This window comes from Clupea harengus, chromosome 8 (genome assembly GCF_900700415.2).
Source record: "Clupea harengus chromosome 8, Ch_v2.0.2, whole genome shotgun sequence".
Lineage (NCBI taxonomy): Eukaryota > Metazoa > Chordata > Actinopteri > Clupeiformes > Clupeidae > Clupea > Clupea harengus.
In genome coordinates, this window is record NC_045159.1 from 24510832 (window position 1) to 24534416 (window position 23585).

General features: G+C 43.1%; 1 protein-coding gene across 1 annotated transcript; it reads right to left on the reverse strand.

The window, feature by feature from the left end:
- Window positions 1–13730: 13730 nt before the first annotated feature.
- fam222ba (family with sequence similarity 222 member Ba) lies at window positions 13731–23291 on the reverse strand. The gene is made up of 2 exons (XM_031572430.2): window positions 23146–23291; window positions 13731–15670 (listed from the first exon to the last, which is right to left on the reverse strand). The coding sequence occupies exons 1-2, from the start codon at window positions 23225–23227 to the stop codon at window positions 13785–13787; spliced, it is 1968 nt and encodes a 655-aa protein (XP_031428290.1). The 5' UTR covers window positions 23228–23291; the 3' UTR covers window positions 13731–13784.
- Window positions 23292–23585: the final 294 nt, after the last annotated feature.

Here is a 23585-nt window from a genome sequence, read left to right on the forward strand (position 1 = left end):
TACATACAAATACTGATGTACATACATTGATAAATGCGCACAGATATACCTACATCCACAACCTACATCCATATATGGCGCAATTTCAGACTATTCTTGAACATAAAAGTGCTCACAAAATTGTAAGTAAAAATTATCTGCAGTCAGCCGCATAAGACGTGATTTGTAGCAAAAGGCCCATAAATAATATAAACGCAACACTGCAGCTTTGTTCTACAGGTGCCAACGGGGGCTTTTCGGCAACACAGGGTCTCAACAGTGTGCAGTGTTAAACATACATCAGAGCAAGCTGTACTCCTAACACTGATGGTGCAGATGTGTTCTTTACTAGCAATATTGATAGGAGCAGATTCATACTGTCCAAGTAAATACATTTTGGGCAACTACACCATACTACCAGCCATGCCTTGATCTGTATTGGGAGAAATGTGTCTCAAGAAGGGACTACAGGGGCAGGGGATGTGAATAAATAACTTTAAAACTAAAAAGCTATGAGCGTGTGATTTATGTTAATGTTGTTAATAAATTACATCATATTACTCAGTTACTCAACAATTACTGTGATTTGACACACACACAGACACAGACAATGAATTTTAAAATAAATTCCCAACCTCTGAGGTTTGGAAGATATAATCTCACAGTAACTGAAGGCTCAGATGCTGAAAACAGCCCTATACTACCCTCTTGTGGAACCAAGGGTGTATGAATAGTTACTGATGCTGTTGTAAGGCTGGAATTTGTGAATTCCAATCTCCAGACAGGCTGTTACTCAGCCTGGTTGTAATAAATGCACTTGCCATGAATGTTTGTACTTGGAACCATTGGTCTTTAGTCTTTTATAACTTTGAAAAATCACCTAGATTTTGCTTCTCTTTCTCAGATATATATTGTACATTGATGCACAAGTGTGTTTTGCACGTACTGGTGATGAATTGAAAGAGCACAGGGGTAATGATGGTAGTAGTAAGCTTTCTTTGAGGATTTCCCTCTCTTCCCCGGAGGAAGTAATACAGCATATTCATTTCCATTTTTGTCAGACAAACAAGTATTTCTAGTAGAGATGGTAAAATATGGTAACGGTGGCAAAATATGCTTAGCATTTTAATGTCTGTCCTCATGTCATTTTGAATCATTTTCTTACTCACCACTGACTGCCATGTCAAGACTTTATTGTGGCCTTTCATTTTCAAAAAGGATTACAGTATGTTGTTCAGAAGGTCTGTTAAAGGTAGATGTAGACGACCGGATGAGCTTGATGGAAAATAACTCTCAGGATGACGGAGATGAAGTTTGTTATGATGGGAATTTTTATTTTCCCAAAATAAGGCCCGAAAGGGCAGAATTAATAATGAAAATATTAAACAAAAACAAAAGAGCGAAAAACAAATACTTTGCAACAAGACAAATAAATGGGCATAATAGCCAAACAATTACTTGCAATAACAATTACTTGCAATTACAATTTTACCACAGTTGCTGGTTTAGAAAATACTTTCTCAAGAGAGCTCCAAGACTTACGTCAATCAGGTAGCAGCTCCCCCGACAGAATGAAGCGACAGGCTTAAATCGGCCTAAGCACGCCCCTACAATTGGCACAAACCAATATATAACAATACGCAGGGGTGTCTTAGGTACGTGAAACCAATAAGCTTTAACAGCTAACAAACTCAGTTCCATAAGGCTGGAAAAATGTAATAAATATATTACTGTGCATTTTGCTACATGGCGGCATAGCCAAAATCTTAAATAACAGCCTAACGCTTCGCGTCGGGCCTAACAACACCCTTGAACAGTACATTATTGACGATACAGTACTGCCTCTCGTACCTTATTGCTTAAATAGGCTTTGACAATGTACGCTTTTTTTTTATGCATATCAGTGTTGTTACTTTTTGGGCGTCCTACACCATTGAGCCAGACTGAATCAGCCTGCCTCTGTCTCATTGTCCCCTGCACAGGTCACTCTGCCAGTTGCCACACTTTGTGCATGTTGCGATCTGGGACTTCAGACTAATTCATGGAGGACACGGGTTCGAATCCGGCCTGATGTCATTTCTCCTATCCTCTTCTCCCTCTCATTTCCTGTCCCACTCTTCACTAATCTATCAATTAAAGGCATAAAAAAACAAATCGATAAAATGAACTAACTAATGTATATGATGTGAAACCAGGGATAAGCATTGACACATACAGCACAAAGGCTCCATGCTTTCCCAGCTCACTCATTACTCATTACTCATTACTATCCTAAGCAGAGAGGAGAAAGGCCTGGGAAAGATGAGTGGCGAGGACTGTCTCTAGTGCTTCTGATATCCATTGAATGTGCATTTGCCCAGTGACGTAATGGACATTAGAGGATGCATAGAAATGACTGCAACATTAGATCATTGTGTGTTATTATATTCACACTGCACATACACATTAAATATCTGTGGGTTATGTTCCTTTGTTGTGCTGAGGTACAAGCAAGCACAACCATGCAAGTGTGAGCACACAATATACCACACAGAGGTATGATTTAAAAAAAAGATTATTGTTCATGGCTAACAGATTGGAGTGTAATACCTGACAATAATTGGAGCTCGTGTCCTCTTCTGGTTTCAGAATGGAAGACCTCAACTGGTAGTACTAGAACAGCGGCCATTAATATGGTTGTATTCCACAAGGACCCTGGAAACCAGGATTGCATGAGGTTAATGTTTTCTCTAACCAGTCACAATACTAATGAAATCAGATATTGAGCTTATATATTTAATTTGAGTGTAGATGCGTATTAATAACGTGTAACAAAATGGAAAAAATACAATAAAACTAAAACCTGAAAGAGTGGACAATGTTTTCAAATAATACAAATGAAATCCTGTCAACATTGGAATTTTAAAACATACAACAGGTGAATAAGGCCATTTTCTGGGTTGCTTAAATATGTAACATGTAACAGCTAACATAGGCTATTATCAGGTGTATCAGTGATGTCAGATATTTGAAGTAAATTCAGGCATATCGATATGTCCTGAATGTACTAGATTTAATAAACCTACTTAGCACCTCTTTACATCAAAGACCAACCCCAAGCCCCAATCACTATCACCCCAATCAGACATGGCTGCGCACACCATCTAAATCAGATCATCAAACCCCCAGCTGTTCCACTCTACCCTCCCTCTGAACTAGACTATGGCACTCCTGCTGTGGGTGCAATTTCCATCCGCGCCAGGAGACACAAAAGCAACGCAAGGCAGCCGGTCGGCTGGACTTCCTGGCACTGTAGACGCACGCTTCGGAATGGGCAATGGGTGCGCTGAGTGAAATTGATGCAATCACTCATTTATATGTATGCCACCTCTTGCAGTGAACTTCAGGAGAGGAAAACTTTCTCTTTCACTTTCTAATGATTGGCCTAATTTCACAGGGTTCAAAGGAAAATTAACACAGTTATTACGTTCGGTCACTAGGAAACATTTTGGTTTACGTGAACCACATGATTTAAGTAAGCAAGGAGCTTAGCCATATTAGATGAAGTCCATAATCTGCAAAAACATGCCTGAATAAATGCAACTGTCAAAGTAATGTAAACTTTGTAGACCTGAGTCGTGCCGACACAAAACAAACAAATATAATAAAATATTATGAATTACAACCCAGCTTTCTGTGGTATAGATGTATTCTATAGCATTGGTTATTTTTGATGCCAGTGGTAAGAATAATTGCTGCTGATAATTGATTGATGATTATGACTGACTATATGTTGTGCTTCAGCCAGAGAAGAAATCTTCTGGGAAATCAAGAGCTGAATGTAGCGCAACAAAAATGACCCAAAATGACATTGCAGGTCAGTCAATACCAAATTCATACATTTTCAAAAGTATGTCAATAAAGGTAGTAAATAAAAGAGTTGTAGTATATAAAAGTGTTTACTACACAATCGATACAGAACCCACTGTGCCCCCAATGACCCTTCACCAAAAGGGTCAAGTATTACTATTAGATGAACCTCTCCCCCCATGATATGCCACCTGGTGGAGAACATGACAGAAGAGTAAGTGACAAGTGGAAAAAAAACTGAATGTTGTTTGTGTCTCCAATAGTGATCTTCCGATGTTCTAAAATTCTTTTCCCGTTTCCAGGCATTGGAGAATTGTCCATGAGGCACTATGTGTGCCTGTGAGTTTGATTCCCCCCACTCTATATCATTCATTATTTCTGTTAAATCGTATGTGAAGTCTTGATTTGGATTAAAAAATTGCTAATATTCCTAATCCTTCACATTCTAATGAAATGCTCTAGATCAGGAAAACACACATATCTGTATATAGAGCAACCACCTCCTGGAATGACTATTTAATTCCTAATTATAAACTCCTTATTAATCCCATCATCAAATGCAACCCTAAAGTAGCGCTTCCTGACTGCAGATCATGCCAACAAAACGTCACTGTTGAGAATGACCATGGGATTCATTGTCATTTTTGTTTAATGAAGTTAACTATGTGTAGTTTAGTTCTGCTAACACAACTGTTAATTGTTAGCTAAATATTGAGATGTTGTCTTTATTCTTTGGAATAGGGTAACCACCTCAGAGGGTAAGAAAGCTGAAGAATCAGAGGATTACAAATGAAATGCTCCTGGCTGCAGCACAGAAAGAAGTTAATGAGATTCTGCGACAATCTGTAAGAATAGTCAGTGGCTTGGAGCCAGGTGTGCCTGTGTTATAGGGATGGGCATAATTAATCGACGATCGATTAATTGATCATTAAGAATTTCCTCGATGAAATTATTTTTTCATCGATTAAAACTAATGCATGTTCTGTTGCGTAGTGTGCGTGTAATTTATTTATTTTAGGGCTGTCAAAGTTAACGCGTTATTCTATGAGATTATTGTGGCGGAGATTAATGCAATCAAATATTTGAACGCAGTTAACGCAACTTTGTTTACTTCCGGTGCGCGTTGACCCGTGGCACGAAACCGCCCCTTGTCTGCAGTCAGTTAGATAGAAGAGACCGAGACGGTAGTTGAAGATGGAGAGAGCTGAGGGATTGTTGGGCGGAAAGTTTCTGTTTAAGAGGCAAAATGACAGAACAATCGACAAAACTAAAGTTGTATGTAGCATTTGTCAAGCTGAATGTAGCTATTACAGAAGCAGCTCGTGTTTAAGTTATCACCTTAATGCAAAGCACCCGACAGAAAGCAGTCCCAGGTTAGATGGTCGCCAACCCACACTCGACGACTTCTCTAGGAAATTAACTAGACCAGTCCGTGAAAAGGTTACCAACGCTGTAGCAGTTTAGGTTGCGGGTGACTGTCGGCCCATCAACATAGTTGAAGACGGTGGGCTGACTGAGGTGATTCGAATTGCTTCAGGGGACAATTCTTACGATTTACCGTCGAGGGGCACCATTGTGTCTCGCATACATTCCTTGGCTGATGGCGAGAGAGCACGAACAAAATACAATTAAACAACAGTGTCTAAAATAATGAATGAAGTGATTACTCGTTAATTTATAAGATTTAGTCTTTAGAAGAAAACAAACTTTTAATCACGATGAATCTAGATGAATGAATTTCAAAATGTGAGATTAATTAGTTAGAGAGAAAAAAAAACGAAGGTCAGTTGTGTTTATGAGCACCGGCTTAGCTGTCGGCTCCGCTGCTTAAGAGTACAGCAGCGCATATTTTCAAGTGTAACCATTGAACGGATAACGTTTAACTGCCACAAGAGTTGTCCATCTTGTAAGTTTAACTGCCACAAGAGTTGTTCATCTTGTAATAAATATCTCAATGAGGAAACACGCTGTGTTTTTTCTATTTTCACTGCATTTTAATATAGCCTATAAATAGTGAATTTTAATATAAAAATATTAATGATTAATCGAAAATCGATCGTTAATTCTCCCGACGATCGATTAAGACAATTTAATCGAATGCCCATCCCTACTGTGTTACCATATGGATATTCCCCCATCCCCACTTAGGATGTGGATTTGACAGCCTCCACTATCAAGGACTCTGGTTCTACTTCAACAGCCATGATGGCAGAGCATGCTAAAGCCTCAGGACTATCATATTCCATCCCAGTGCTCGATTTTAAGAAGGGGCAACAAAGGAAGTGAGTGATTTTTTGCTCCAAACTCTTCAGAATGATTCCTCCCCTGAATCCCCAGCTGGAGTATTTGCTGAGGACACGGGCGATGAGGAGTCAAACACCAAAGCAGCGAGTTAAACAGACCTCTGTCAGTTTTATGCCTTCTGTCCATCTGGCCCTCAGGTACAGTCTGTTGCAGGTGATCTAGTAGGTAATGTTATTGAAGCCATGGAGGAAAAGGCCATGAGGTTCAGTCAACAGCACATGATGTTGTTGAATTTGTTACTGAGGGGATGAAAGATCTTTTGACAACACAAGCCATACAAACTGTTGTTTCTACAAAAAGGTTCTACACGACGGCTGAAACGATGTTCAAAGCCATTTAGAACATGGTGGGGAAATTGTTTTCCAAATCTGTTAGCTCTGACAGCAAAAGGAATATGACAGTGGCCTCTGCCAGGAATGTTATTAGCCAAGTCATTTTGTCCATGGGGGAAATCAGGGTTAATTTACAGTTATGTAGAGGAGGCTGTGAAGCAACTTGTCCTGTCATGTTTGTTCCCCTCAGCAGCCTCTGAGAACCAATAACTTTTACAGCAGAACCTGGAGATCTCAAAGTCATCGGGTGAGGTGTTTGGAGGTACAGTGAATTTATTCACACGAGTGATGACCAAAGAAGTCATGATGACACTTTCCACAGAGTTAGAGGGAAAGGCTGTCTCTGATACGGTTGATGACTTGAAGGAATTAGTCATGGAGGATTTATTACAGAAACTATTTGATAAACAGGTGCTGGACACTAAAACCAGACCATCCACCGCTAACTCAAATGATCTGCTACCTTGTGTTTCTGATGCTTATAAAGAAGGAGTCACCTTTTCATCATCCAACAAGAATGACTATGCCTCCTTGGTCTCTATGCTGGTCATCCGACTCCTGAAGAAAGTTGATAGCTTACGCCAGGACATTGGCACACACCAGGAAGGACTTCCAGATTATATGCTGGATATGTCCAAAGAGTTGATTCAGAAGATTCTATCTGAGCTCAATACAGCTTTTGGCATCACATGTGGTGAAAGTTATCCTCAGGAAGTGAATTTTCACCAGATTTACCAGAATGTTTACAAGGCACTTATTCAAGTGTTTGGGTGTGAAAATATGCTCCGTTCTGCCCTTGAATCTCAATATCTATCTTTGGAGATGTCACTGGTAGAAAAACTGACAAAAGAAATAACTAAGACTTGTAGCCAAACCAGCATGCCAACTTCTGTCAACCTCCTTCCAATTCAAGCTGGAACTGGACTTCAGGGAAAGAATAAGGAAAAATCCAAGAACAAAATGTTTTCATTTCGGCTAAAGTTGCCAACATTCAAGTCAGAGTAGAGGTAGAGTATCATGCATATCATTCAGCTCCTGTAGCCCATGCAGTGTTGTACTGTCATACAGCCATACTGTCTATACATTAACTCTCTGTGGCCAATTGTAGGGTATATCTTTTAGTTACTACATAAATGTTCCTCAGAAATCAAAGAAAGGATCACACAGTCTCCCTGTCAGGGGCTCACTGGAGATGCCAGAGGAGGTAGAAACCGTAGGGTGTTGTTTCTTCAGGATGCCTAAATTCAAGTTCTCATTCAAGGTGGAGTTCAATTCATGTAACCGATCTTACGGTAAGTTTAGATATTGTGTGTACTAATGCTGGTCCCGTAGGCTAGTGAGTGAAGGACAAATCAGTGCAACATGATCTGTAAGTACAGTGGGGAAAATAAGTATTTGATCCCCTGCTGATTTAGCAAGTTTGGCCACTTGCAAAGAAATGTGGGATCTATAATTGTAATGGTAGGTCAATTTTAACAGTGAGAGACAGAATATCAAAAAAACATCCAGAAAACTGCATTTTATAACAGTTATGAATTGATTTGCATTTGTCGCGGAAAATAAGTACATAACTGGTCTGTGGGAGCCAGAATTCTTGCTGTTTGGTAGGGGTTCAAATACTTATTTTCCGCGACAAATGCAAATCAATTGCCAAACTTGCGAAATCGGCAGGGGGTCAAATATTTATTTTCCCCACTGTATGTAATTGAGATGTTTTGTTATTCATTAATATTGGATTTAGAAATAATTAAACATTCTCTTACATTATCAGAAAATAATGAAAGGTGCTAAAATCGGGCACTCTGACAATGTTAAATCCTTCAAAGATGGCAGCGATGTCCCAGGTAATTAAAAAAACTAATCAAAATCAGTTCAAAGTCTGGACACAGATCATATATAAGGATACATCCATTCATTGGAACAATAGTAATAGTATTTTCTGTTGAGTTGTGTTGGTTGTTTTTTTCAGGCTGTGCAACAGCTTCTTGTGAGACTCAGCTCATAGAGGCCACTGCAGAGCTGACGACTTCTGAGAGTCTAACTGCTGGAGGAGACTGCATCTGTGCTGGTCATCACATATACTCCTTCTCACCGGGCTGTTTAAGTCACCTAGGCGGCTAAATTATCCTTTGGATCATCAGATCCTCGAATAACTCTTGGGATCCTTTCTACTGTGTTCTTTTAACCTAAATCTTCCTAGTTTCATTAAACTCACCATTCTATACATATTGGTGTAACGTTGCCTTTTTTGTTAGATACTATTATGACAATTTTACCTATTTTGTAACTGTTTTTGGCATTTATTTACAAAATTTAGAAAAATGTTTATGTCTATAAAATGTAGGATTATTAGTCAAAGACAAGAATGTGTTGGAACATAATACTAACTGTAGAGTAAACGCCACATACAGGCACACAAGTATTGTCTTTTTGAACAGAACAGGCCGATACTTGCTCATGATAATGAGTTTAAATTGCTGATACATGCTCATAATAATGAGTTTAAATAACCGAAGCATGCTCATAATATTGCGTTTAAACTTTATAAAGACATACGGGTCCAAAGAGATTGTGCAAACTGCCCCAAGTTGCAAAAGGTTGAATGATTTGACCACATCAAAGGGGTAAAAGAGGACCATTTGAATTATTATGTAAGGATTTAAAGACAAAATTAATTTTGAAGATAGACCAAACCATTTCATAGGAACAGGGGAAATAAACGTAACGCAAAAATGCTTTGACCCTCCCCCACTTTAGCGGCCATAAATCTGTCTGGAATACTCTGCCACATAAAGACCTACCGTTGATTGATATTCTAGAGTTTGGATGTGAAAATGTGTTACATTTGTGCTAAAAAGACAAATATTTCAGCATTGTGTGAATTTAGAGGGAATGCACATGTGTCTCCAGTACATGTTTTACAGCACGGAGCTTTTGGAGTTGGGTTTGGGTTAGGCTGAGGTGTAAATAAAAGCCTACTGTATAATTACGGGTAGTATTGTGAAATGGGATGACACATCTTCCAAATTTGGAAAAAGTGCGATGAATAATAGCCATTTTTCCTAGATGTGTGCAACAGTGTCCCCTGGTGCTGTCTTGACTCAGTGAAGAGTACATCCCGTAACAATCAATATTTACATATCACTCTTAAGGGGTTGTTTTGGACAAAAATGTTACTAGAAATGACCCAATACAGTTTAATGTTGTGTTAGCTTTTTGTTATTTGCCAATATACACAATGGAACTTTGATGTTAAAGAGATACTAAATAAGTAACTGAAATCATACATTTTCTTAGACTTTTATTATCACAAAAGAGTTCCCATCAACACTTACCATTAGTATACAGTATAATCAATTCCTTTACAATGACTTTATTTTAATCTTATATTAAAAATATGAAATCGTACTTATCTAACAGTGCTTAATTTTAAGATATGTTACAAGCTGAAGCTGAAAGGTTGGCTTTGAATTGCGTTCTGATGAGAAGTCGGAGTAAAAGAACAGCCTGTGGAAAACTACCAGTATGTCACCTGCCCATATCGGACTGACAAACTGAACATGAAATTAGGGAAATTACACAAACCACCCCCCTGATTACACTGGAGTTCCACTGGGTGCTTGGGCTTGCAACCATTTCAATGGAGAAAAAAAAATGTCAACCAAGACCATTTACATATTTTCGTCTTTTCAGAATATTGCATACCTGAAACTACTAAAAAAAAAAAAAGAGTAATAATTCATCAAGAAATGTCGAGATGTAATAAAAAAAGAATGCAATCATCACTACCTCAAACAACTCCAGTCGAGGATGCAACAATGTTTTTGTTTTGTTGGTATCAAAAACACACCACGGATTAGTTCATGATATTGATCCCGATTTGTCAAAACTGATGCATGCTGCTCATCATGAACATAGACTCAGAACGTGTGTGTGTGTGAGTGTGTGTCGTAAAACCTGCTTATTGCAGGATACTGGATTAAGTCATATCCTCAGTCTATGCGCCACAATCATTTATCACAAACAACCGCTAATGTTAGCCTGACAGAAAGTAAAGTAGCTTCTTAAGCTGCAACAGACATTCTAGCATTGGCTGCTTGGTAACTAGACCTATCTGTCAACTGAGGACAGACTATTATGACATAACTCATTGTTGATGTGATACAAACACTGCTAGCCACATGGCGTTATCTAGCACATAATAATCTCACCTGTTTTAGTAGTCTGCTTGTTTTCTGAAGGTGTAAACCATGACGTGTAGCTAGCTTCAATGCAATGCCAGAATACTCGTCATTACATTTCTTACACCAAATGGGTCCAAAACTAAATAGCCACCAACACCATCCAATCAGCCGCTTGTTTAATACCTTTTGTTTTCATTTGTGCAGCCAAGATGGTTTAAAGCATTGGTCTGAGGTCTGTGCACATCTTGGGCCACAGGATGATCTGAGAGTAGCATGAGTTCTGTAGGCTTTACTTCAGATGATTGCAGCAAATTGCACTTGAAGATGGTTGTTCCTGTTGTCATTCAATGTAGAGCAGCCTTCACATGTAGCAAATTAAGAAACCATGGCTTAAAAACCATGAGTGGATGTCACAGTCACATTTCAATGGGAAATGTAGTTTCTTCATCCAGAAACTATTTGTGAAAGTGACATTATTGGTAACAATAATGTTGTCATATTTACTGTTTCTCAAACAACTAATCCATAGTCCACTTCAGAAAATGGACACATAACATAGAAGTTCATAATGGGGCATAAAATCATGAGGCCTCTACAAACATCATATAAATATAAAACATAAAATGGCAAGAAATGTTTAAATTACCTGAGGGCAGGAAATGTCCTTTACGCCTACATATACAGAACTGTTGGACCACTGCATGTGAACCAGGGGGCGAGAGAACCACCAGCCATGTAACATCAAACACGTCCTTAAATTGATAGTTTGGTTTAAATGTAGTTGGGGATTACTCAAGGTGGAGCCCAAAGTAGCGGTGAAGATTTTTAGGAAGAAAACCCGCCTCGATATCATTTGCTTTTTACGCCCAAAGTTAAACTAATTGAACTAGTCCCCAGATGTTACCCCTTGTCACAAACTGTCACAGTCTTGCTTGGCCTCAGGAGGGGGGGATCAGGTCACAAGTCAAGCACAAGAACAGAGGCTGCCTGAAAATATGTCAAAACAAACGTGGGACATGGGACATTTTGAAAGCATAAATTAGAACTTTATTTTATTATTACAATATTACAAAAAGAGTAGCACAACTTTCTCACACTTCGCTTTCCTTGTCAATCGTACAGCCACAGAGTGACACGTATGAGAAAGGCTACTGGGCCTTCCTCCATTTCACAGCAACAGCAAAAGGAACAAAACAAGGAAGAAGAAAAAAAAGATTTAAATAACAAGAAAATCAAGTTCATAATTATAAATAGTCACAAATTGCAAAACTTAAGCTTTGAAACTTGGAATAAAAAGATCTGTTACAGCCCAGAACTACATATAGCTATAAAACATAATTACAATAAAATATTATTCAGCTTTGTTTTGTTTTCATTACAAAGTAATTCTAAAGAATTGCTTTCTTCTATTCAACAAAAGCATCAATTAATAAAAATAAAAAAGAAAGACTGCTGTTTATTTATATTCTATGTTGTCTTCATATTCATATTCATTATAGGTTTCAGTATAACCATGCTTGTTTTCAAAGGAAAGTCCAAGGACCAAAATACTTAAGGCTTTTTAAGGGCTGTTTGGGAGGGAGGCAAACACAGTGCGGGCATCAGTGAATCCACTCTACCCACATACAAGCACACAACTCACACACACACACACACACACACACGCACGCACACACGCATGCACACACACACACACCCTTCATTTTCATATCAACATTCATTCAATAATCAAACACAATCAGTACACTTTTTCAAAGTTACAGTAGTATAGTAGATAAGCCAGTGTACAATAAAATAAACAATGCATTTGCTGTTTCACTTTTTAACTTAAAAGTCCTTTTCATTTTACCCACAAGTAATCTTGCAAGTGATCAATTTGCTGTCTTCAAGCACACGTCAGATCAGATTCAGTAGCACACTAAAAGACTCTAAAAGAACAACTTGCAGAACAAACAAGAAATGGATTTGGTTCATGGTTAGGCTCTAGATAATGTTAGTAACAATCTTGTAACGCACACTCAGTAGTTATGTTTATGTTTAATTCCGCACATCTCATTCAAGTAATATTTTTCATCTGTAACAAAAAAGTTTAAATGGCACCCCTTCAAAACCAATTCCTCTATATGTCATCTGACCTCAGCCACCGGGGGCTTTTTCACTGTCTTTTCTGTGTATATAAAAGAAAACATATCCAGTCTTACTGCCAAGTCTGTGGATAGGAACAAACACCTGAATTTTCATTCTTTTTTTGCAGCATTCTGAGCAAAAATATGCGCTCCCACTTTGATTCCCTGCTAGATATATATGGTTAAAATCAGCTCAGACGTCCTGATGAAATAGCACTTCACTGACTGAGACAATCTGGTTTTTAGCATAGACCTGATTCAAGACGTTCAATCTCACAAATAAATAAAATAAAACAATTGTTTTTGGAGGATAAATGTGGTCTTTTTATGCCTGCCTGTCCAATCAACTCGCCCTGTGCTTTCGTCCACAAGCGTCCACTGACTGACCCTGTCCTCCACAGGCCAGACAACTAAAGGGAAATGCTCCCTCGGTCGCAGGGGAGCTACGGGCATGGAGCTAACATCAAGGCCGTCTCTACTCTTGACATCACGACACGCGAGATATGTAAACTTCGAATGTAAATGAAACCCTGATGTGGATTCATAACATCTCTTAGATTCTGAACACCTTATATCCCCCACACAAACAGATGAGCGCTCACACCGCTGGGCCAGGAGACACTGCTCATGAGGTCGAAGGACAAATATCTCTGATGCACTTCCAATCCAGGCTCAAAGCAATATGGCAAGGATTTGATGAACAAGTAGGAGGGGAATGACAACATAACACACCTTCCTGTAAGGTGCGTGGTCAATTATAAAACGTATCTAAATGAAAAGAAAAAGGAATTGATCACTTGCAAGATTGACGATAAAGAAAGGAAAAACACTGCTCTTGTTAAATGTATTTGTATTCTTTTAAAGTTAACTTTTTAAGTTGTCATTTAATTCATTATTTAGTGTATTCTTCTTTTTACTTGTGTTTTTTTTTTTTTTAAACTCTTTTTGCTCTTTTAAGACTAACAGAAGGTGTATGTGTTGGCTAACTGCAGAGGAGACGTGGCTCTAGCTTATCTGTACCCTGGGTGCTGGCCGTGGGCCTCTGGGACTGGCCTGCTCATGGCAGGCCTGTGCATCTTTCCCATCAGCCCTAGATTCTGATCTCGGAAGCAGGGCGTCTGGAAGTCCCCGCCCAAGTAATCCGCCGTTTGCATCAGATTAGTCTGTCCGGAGGCGGAGGAGCCCACCCCCGGCCTGTAATGTGCATGTGCCCCCCCGCAGTCTATGGCTGTGGCGGCGGCAGCGGCAGCGGCAGCAGCAGCAGCGTTGGCGGCACCCGACACCCCGTGGAACTGCAGAGTCATGTCCTGTGACCCGGAGCTGTCACTGTTGGGCGTAGGGAGGATGCTGTTCCACACCTGCTGCTGCTGCTGCTGCTGCTGCTGCTGCTGCTGGTGTTGAAAGTAGTGCCCGTTGGTGTAATGTTGCCCCATGGCCCCTGGTGGCATGCCGTTGTTGTTGACAACGGGGGGCGAGGGGGTAGGCTTTTCCACCAGGGGCTTATAGGAGTAGGTCTGTGCCCCGCACATCTCTGAGTGGTAGCACCCCTTGCAGGGGAAGCCAGGGTCCCGAGGTGGGTGCTTGCAGGGGTGACCTCCACCCTCTGGCATGTGCTGTAGATGGGCGAGTTGGTGTTGATTCCATGACCTCAGCTGCTGCTGATGGTTATGCTGCTGCTGAAGGTGCTGCTGTTGAAGGTGCTGCTGCTGCTGCTGTTGTTGCTGTTGCTGTTGCTGCTGCTGTTGCTGCTGCTGTTGCTGCTGCTGCTGCTGCTGATGTGATTGGCTTTGTTGCTGCTGCTGCTGGAGGTGCTGTTGGTGTGGCTTCATGTCATTGTGGTACACAGACATCCGGTTGATGGCTGCCATGTTCTGAGCGGGCACTGCCCCGACGGGGACTTTGTCCATGGGCGTGATGAGGCAGGTAGGGTGCATGAGGCCGGGGGGGGCCACCGGGTGGTTGCTGTTGTTGTTGAGCATGGAGACTCTGGAGCTGGCGTTGATGAGCAGGTTGCGGCTGATGGGGCTCGGGTTGGCGATCTGGCCCTCGCACATGGAAGTGGCCCCGGCCCCCTGCGCCCTGGCCTGGCAGAACTGGCTGATCTGGTGCACGATGCTGCTCAGGTCGGGCTGCCGGCCCTGGTGCAGCCCGCCTGCCATGGAGAGCGGAATGGTTGAGGTAGAGACAGTCACATTTGGGGGGACGTCGGTGTCGGGCATTTTCCTGCCGCCCGACTGCAGGCCAGGTGGGGGCTGATGAAGGTGCTGTGGGGGCTGATGCTGGGGCAGAGCAGCAGGCGGCCCCTGGCCTGGGTGACCCAGGACGTTGGGGTGGGACAGAGTCTGTGGCTGGGGCAGGCCCTGGGCGTGCTGAGGCATGGCGGGAGGGTGCCTGAGGGCTGGGTGTGGCGCGGGGCCTTGCTGGGGGTGAGGCTGAAGAGTCTGTGTGTGGGGCAGCCCTGGCTGCTGAGGCTGCTGCTGCTGCTGCTGATGCGGAGCCCTCTGCAGCCCTGGGGCCGGGTGGTGCAGGTTTAAAGTGCTGGCCGAGGCTGTGGCGGCTGCATACGGCCCTCGAGGGGCGGCGTTCATGATCACCTCCGGGTGCAGGCGAGCCCGGCTGCCGTCGAAGTCCTTGACGATGCCCTTGACTACAGGTACCTTGACAATAGCGAGGAGGCCGGCCTTGGCGCTGGCCTGAGAAGGCGGGTAGGGGCTGTAGCGTGGCCCTGAAGTGTCCAGTCCGTTGACCGTGCGGCGCACGTGGTTCCTCTGGGGGACCTTGACGCTGTTGGGGAAGATCTTGATGGTCAGGGGGTTGTTGGCAACCTTCTTAGCATAAGCATCCAATTCCGCAGGGGTTGGATACGGAGCGGATCTCATCCTCTGTGTAGTGTCCCCTAGGAGGGGAGAGATAAGGGGGAAGAGGAGGACGGAAGAAGAGGAGAGATGAAGGGGATGGGAAAGAGAGAGAAACATCAGAACATTTTAACAAACAGTAGGAGGCAACTCTTTTTAGATAGGGGTGAACGATTGTAACATTTATAGTATGCATTTATTCTACAATAACTGACTACTAAGACTGTTTATCCTGATGCTTGGGAGGTACATCATACATATCTACGTGTAAGAAAATCAGTCACTCCACACACACACACACACACACACACACACACACACAAAAGAAAAAAAAATAATTTGACAGCAGCCTTTTATGCGATGACACCAACACTTCCAAACAGTAAGGAGTAAATAAGCATTCAGGGCCACACTTCATCTGCTCCCAAACGGGTCTGGTCTCAGGTGAAGACAGCAGGCGAGTCATCTCGCGCACTAACACACCACCTCGCTGCACACACACACACACACACACACACACACACACACACACACACACACACACACACTGCACCAGTGGCGGAAGCAGCCACAGCCCCTCTGGGAGACACAAACCTTGATTTTCAAATTCTTTCATCTCAATTATCAATCATCTCAATTATCCTTAATGTGTTGGTGATTATGGCCCATTTAAAATCACAATACCACCCTTTTGCAGCAGCGGGCTGAACAAATCCATCATGTTCTTCATCAGTCTAGATGCGTTAGACAGATACATAGATGGTTAGTGTAAGGGAAAGGCAGTCATTCCGGTGAGACCGTCAGGAATAATGCGGTTTTTGCAGTGGCACATCTTGGACATGTATCTCTATCTCAGCGACTCTCAAATAGCTCTCCACAGGCAGGATGCCCTTTTTCTGTCGGCACAGATTTTTCTACCAGATCAATTACTGGCAAAGACGGAACTTTTTTGCCCGGCTTTGTACAGATTCTTGTAAGATGAGCTTCCTGGTGATGGAAGCCGAGGATCAAGTTGGTGTAACCTGATTTACTCCATCCTGCAGGTTCCATCCTTAAACACCAAATCCACAAAGCTCAATCTGGTCCTTAAGATGAATGCATACAATTCTAAATTGTAATGGAGGACTGAGGAGACTTTAGTTCCCTCAGGGTTAGTTCCTCTAAGGTTAGTTCCCCTCTTGTGCCCCTTTCTGGCTTGTTTTCTCAAACACAGAGACTATTTAAGTCACGCACACAGGACTATCAATTACTTACAAACCAGTGAATACCACCACATGACCTCGGTCTTGTGTGATTTCAAATCAAATTTAGTGCTCATTGTAACTGCAACGTGCAATTTACACAGACAAAGGGGTAATCTGCAGCTTGTGAATTCAATTTTTCTTCCTCAAAGGCAAACCAAATATTATGATTATTCTAAGTCCAGAGGTTCCTTGTTTGTGATTAAGTGATTAGTTTGCTTGTTGGTGGCTAGCTTGCAAGGAGGACCTTAACAAAACCTATTTGGGTGAAATAATCCATCCTACTGTGCTTGTCATCTAATAGTAACGTATTTAAAGCATACAAGACTGCCTCTTCATCTAAGAAACATGGTATATTAAAAAATCCAACAGAACTCAGAGAGCTCTAGCAAATCTAGAATAAATGTTATCTTAAGACACCCCATGATCAAAAAATGAAATGTTTGTGAAAAGGCCAGAGTTCTAGCTTCAGACTAGACACCCTTACATAGCTTCTTCCAAAGTCTTTACTGTATGAACACAAAAATATTAATTCAATCATTGTTATCATCAATCCCCATCTGAATGGAGAATGCAGGAGAGTGGTCAAATTATGACCCCTAGGTTGAAACCGACCGTGGGCCTTGACCTCCATGCTGATGTCTAACTGCTTATTGCGAGAAGAGCCAGTTCCTCCTTAGCGCTACCATGGCAGCACATCAGTGGAGAAGGAGAGGAAGGACTGAGGGCAAGGAGCTTTTTATTTGTTCAAGTTTTAAAACTGACCTGATTCCATCGCATTGACTGTACGCTTTACCACTCCTTCGACCAATGAGATTATTCAAAAAAGAACCCCACTTAATCCCAGTCCCAAAGATTAAAGTCTCAATTTTGGGATCTAAGCGATCTAATGTGGGCATAGATAATTCAGTGTGACATTGAGTCATTTTATGCCTTCGGCCCAGCAGAGGCCGATAAGCATGTTTAGTGTGGTTTTCTCTCTCTCTCTCTCTCTCTCTCTCTCTTTCCCAGAAAGGAAACAAACAATGTTCAAATATGGCAGATCAGCTGCTTGTCCGTGTGAGTATGCGTGCGTGCGAGTACACTTCTGAGTGCGTGCGTGCGTGCGAGTACACTTCTGAGTGCGTGCGTGCGAGTACACTTCTGAGTGTCCAGGCACATTTCATAGGAGGGTGCAACAACACAGAAAGGGACAGGGGCATGATCTATGCTGTTATCCCAAACACTTCAATCAGTTAAGCTTCATTTCATGGTAGTGATTTTATGCACCCACACACTCACAATGGTGGATAATGTTGATCAACCGATTGCATTATGTATTTTAATTATCTATTGTGGAAAGGTGTCTGCTTCGGTATCCATTCCAGTCATTCTAGCAGTTAAAACATGGGGTCACCACTCATGGGTTGTAAGCTACTAAATCTAAAAGTTGAGAAAGCTGATCAGTTAACCAATTTTAGTCTATAAATGAGGGCCAGATAGCAGTTAGCTGTTGAAAAGGAGTGAATGTTACTGCAACACATTTCAACTACAAAAAATGGTATAACAGCAAATGTAAGCCAATTTGTGAAATATGTTGCGGTTACATTCACTCCTTTCCAAACCGATATACAATTTGTGAAATATGTTGCGGTTACATTGACTCCTTTCCAAACCGAATAAATACTTCCCCGGTCCATTTCTATATATGAAGTTGCTGATGTTATCTACTTAAACTGACAGCATTGTGCAGCCAGACATAGGTCTATCAACAATTCCTTAGCTGTGAGGATTTCCTGTTATAAAATCATTCCAATTTCATCAATCAAGGAAGTTCCTTGAAATCTGCAACACAACCCCTACTATACTGAGAAAAAAAAAAAGAGTGAGAATTACCAAAGACTAAGCACGCCTCAAACATAAAAACGCCTCTGTGTCTCTGTGCTGAATCACCAGCCACTTTTCTACCCTGAGAGTGGGCGCTGGTTGAGCAGCGTGTCTGATGTCAAGCCACCTGCACTTCCCCCCCCCCCCCAGCCTCCCGCTGCTCCTCGACAGCCCCCAGGGTCATTTGCATTAATTTCCATACGACCCGGCTCACACTCCGCCTCGGCCGTGCCGCTCAGCCCAGCGCGCTCCGGAGGGGGACCAAGGCCACTGTGACCAGCCCAGTCAAAGGGACACTATTCTCATGTGAAGTGGCCGTGATGGTAGTCATGGTGTCTTTCTAATGATGCATGCAAAAGTCACTCTGGTACCATGAAGACACAAACACACACACACACACACACACACACACACACACACAAATGAGCGCCTCCCCTCTCTTGCCTCTCCCACTCTCTCGTCCCCTTTCCTGCTCTGCCTCTAGAACACCTAAACTTAATGGAGAAAAAAAAAAAGGTCTGAATAGTTAATTTGTGAACAGATGGTGGGGGGCACGGTGTTACACCACACCACTCCACAACACATGAACTGCACGTGCCCGTTATGTGAGCAGATGAGGGTTGGAAAATGAGAGGCTTGTTCGCTACCTTCAGATGTGCAGAGGTGAGCAAACTGGGGCCAGCCAGCCTCTGCTTTAATTACCCTACTAATGGGGTAGCACAGCCTCGCCACTGCACTGTCAGCACTGGCTAATTAGACCTACCACGGCTATAAGCTATAAGCTCAGTTTCATTTCTGTTTTGGGTACAAACGATCTATACACAAAAGCAAAAAAGCAGAACAAGGAGTTATATTTTTTAACTAACTGAGTAAGCTACAGTTTTTAAATGCCAAGCCCACATAAGACCGAATATAAAAATGCTATCTGTGACAAGTTAGAAAGCTAGTCTAATGAGCGAGATGAGTATTGTGTTTTGGCTGGCTAGAAACAAGGAGAGAGCGAGAATTTAAAAAAACAAATGGTTTCCTTGTTGTCGTTTGGTCCTACAGTAATGAAGTCATTACGCGTCTGTAAAGGGATAAGGAGGCAATTAACGGTGTCTCACTCATTGTTCCCACTCTGACACAGGGCTGTTTGTGCCCGTTCGAAATGACATGACATTCACTTTGCTGTCGGAAAGATGATCATAACCTCTAAACTTCCAAATGATCCTCCTCTGCATTACAGTCCCAGCACGATCCTCATCACAGGGTGGAAGGGGGGCATGGGGGGTGAGACATGCAGGAAACAGAAAAAAAAAGCCATTTCTTCATGGAAAGTGCATCTCATCTGACACCCTGCTGAAACCCCCAAAAGGTCTGCCGGAGGACAATTTTCAGTCCCAAATTCAGACAATTTCCTCTGACCACTGCTGTGTCTCTCCACTCTTAGCACCCAGGAAAAAAAGAGAGGAGGAGAAGGAGAGGAGGAGGAGGAGGGAAAGGACTGGAGGGGGCGAGAGGAGACGACACGTGTGTGTGAGTGTGTGTGTGGGGGGGTGGGGGGGGGGGGGGGACAGAAAATCTGCCACATCTCTCTCTACAGACACCCTGTTAGATTAGCTCTCAGTCACGGTGACAAATCGCGCCCCGGAGATTTGACGCTTCTCTCGGCCATGTATCGATAGCCCGGAGACAGATGAGCTGCGCCTCACTCCAGCAGTCTCCAGATGAGGAGCAATTACTGTGCCACACTCTGATTGAAGCCGCAGCCCCCAAACAGCAGCCAGCGTGCCTCCCCCGGATAGCGAGATGAGTTTGGGCGCTGCCAGACAGGCACATATGCAAGGTCACTAATTACAGCCTCGTGTGGAGGCTCATCGTAACACATCGGTTTTCCGTCATGTGTTTTAGCCGGTATACAAAAGCAACAAAGAAGGCCTGTAAATTGGTGATGTTCAACTATCTATTTCATGAAAAAAAAAAAAAAAAACATAAGCAGATGCCACAGTATCACTTGTCTTCTTTGTTAGTGTAATCAAAGCAAGCCCTGAGAGACAGAAAACCTCACATCATTATGCCTGACAGAGTCTACATATGTAGTTACACAAAGGGATTTATTGATTACACATAGGGATTTATTGATTTAGATAACGTTGAAAAGCTTGTTTTTAAATGATCTGGTGTTAATCACTAGTTTTTTTCTGACATACACTGCGGTTTAAATGCATGCTTATTTATTGTTTCTTTTTTTACTACCACATAACACACAGTACCTACATTCAGTTAGTAATGGCAAAATTGCCCTTTCAAACCTATTATTTCCTACCCTGCTGAAATGCTAAGTGCCAGGCTAGACTCTGAGCTGTGGCTGTGTGTGCTGGCCAGCAGAGTGGGACTAGAAAAGGGCTTCATTTAACTCCTGGCGATGAGAGCAGATATGTCAGGCATGCGTGGCCGGGCCAGTGAGGCAGCCATGTTGGCTGATGTGCAGAAGACCGTGCTGTCTGGGCTGCCAATCAAACCCTTCAGAGTATCGCTATCCCAGCTGTCACAGGAGCACATCTGGCGCAGAGGCACCGCTCCGGAAAGTCCTCCAAAAAAGGAAAAAAATTAATAAAAAAAGAGAGAGAAAGGAGGAAGGGATGACCGGAAGGGGGAGAAATAAACTCGACCCAGAGCCTTGCAAAAATTGCCGCACAGAAATGAACGGTAAGTGGCTTCGCCTTTTGTTTACGTTCAAGCTTTGCTCCCTCCGAAAAAGCTTTTAAAGGGGATGAAAGGGAGAAAGGGGTGATTGACTACGGAGGAGAGATGGCTATAGAGACGGATACGGAGAAAGACAAATGAATAGAACTGCCCGACCATTCCCTCTGGAAAGTCAGCGCACACCATGATACATGCTCGAACAAAAGAGGGTGGGCGCTTCAGTTTGAAAGGCCTCAAATATGGGCTTTGGTCTGAAGCACTCCGTGGAGGGAGGAGAGGGGGGGGGGGGGGGCACATGATGAAGCCTACAGCCTTTGACGCAACGCAAAGGCACTGAAAGAGCCTGCCTTTCCCCCTTAATGGCAGCTCCTGGGGTTAGTCTGATTACAGTGATTCTGAAATTACAGTCCTGATGAGGCACATAGGCAGAGGGGAGGGGAGGGCAGAGAGAGAGAGCGAGAGAGAGAGAGTGTGAGGCTGTTGTATGAAAAACAATAAAAGTGGGTCAAACTGACTTGAATTCCACTATGAGGAAAACCCTTGAGAAATCTCAGTTCCTTGGGGATCAAGACGAACAAGAGAAACAGTATTGGACAGATTTAATCTGTTTAGCAGGAGGAAGTGTATGCACTCTGGATCTGATAGGCTCACGCGTGCACTGACAGTCGCGCGGTGTATGTGTAAAAACATCTCAATCACGGTCACCTCAACACTCCTTGAGAGGCTATCTCAGAGCAGATAGTTTCTGCAGAGACCGGTTTACAAAGTGTGTGTAGGTGTGACTGCAATTGTGTGAGTCTCTGTGTATGTGTTTCTGTGTGTGTATATGAGCTCAGAGTAGTAGGCAGGCGATTTAGTGTGCAGAGGTTTGTCGCTCAGTGTGTTAGTGTGCACGGAGTGTGTAGACTGCTCACCTTACCCTCGTCTATTTTGCTTCTCATCCTAATGAGATTGGATCCTCATTATCACACACACACACACACACACACACACACACACACACACACACACCCCTGGGAGATGAGTCGGGGGGGGGCACAGCCGAGCGCGGGAGAGAGGGACCGCTCCCATGTGAGTTATTAGCACAGCTACGCTTTCTTATTCCCGGCTAATGGGGGCAAACGCAAGTCGTACTGTAGTGTTTTGAGAACAACCTGTTTTCCCCACTCCTTTGGACTCCTGCGGACCTAATGTGGGCGGATGATGACTGTGCCACGCTTGACAAGCCAGTGAGTGACAACCCTGGCTTTTCTGGCAGAGATCTGTCAAGGGCTGTTTAGCTTAGTCACCAAAAAAAAAATTAAATAAAATCACATTTCAGGGGAGACGCAGGAAATAAGCAGGCCTGGTTTGTGCGAGCACAGGCTGTGGAACAGCGGGCGCGAGAGGCCACCCGGTCTCCTGGGGTGGTTCAACGAGCACTGGCCGAAGCCCACAGAGAACTCAAGTGGGTGGGAGTCATTCAGGCCGGAAGGCGTCCATCAGGAGCATGAACAACAGCGCGTGACCGGCCAAGTGTTGAGTGGGTGCCGGTCAAGTGAGTTGGAGGTCACAGCAGTTATCTGTGGGTTAAGATGAAGTGGACTGTGGTGTGTTGGCGTACTACGGGAGCTGAAGGGGGATTGGTTTCAGGGGTAAAGATGAGGTGTCGGTGTAAACTGGGTGAAAGGTTTGTGTTCTTGTTTTGTGTTTTGGGAGTTTAGTAACCGGGCAACACTTACATTTCTGAAGTCCAGTGTTCATCTGCGTGTGGGAGAGAAGCTGGAGGGAGAGGTCACCTGGCCCTGGCAGACAGGCCAGCATTTCACACCGACACTAGTGCAACATGGGATTCTCACGCCTCCTCACACTGCAGAGAAAGAGAGAAAGAGAGCGAGAGAGAGAGAGAGAGAGAGAGAGAGAAAGAGAGCGAGAGAGAGAGAGAGAGAGAGAGAGAGAGAGAGAAAGAGAGCGAGAGAGAGAGAGAGAGAGAGAGAGAGAGAGAGAGAGAGAAAGAGAGCGAGAGAGAGAGAGAAAGAGAGAAAGAGAGCGAGAGAGAGAGAGAGAGAGAGAGAGAGAGAGAGAGAGAGAAAGAGAGCGAGAGAGAGAGAGAAAGAGAGAAAGAGAGCGAGAGAGAGAGAGAGAGAGAGAGAGAGAGAGAAAGAGAGCGAGAGAGAGAGAG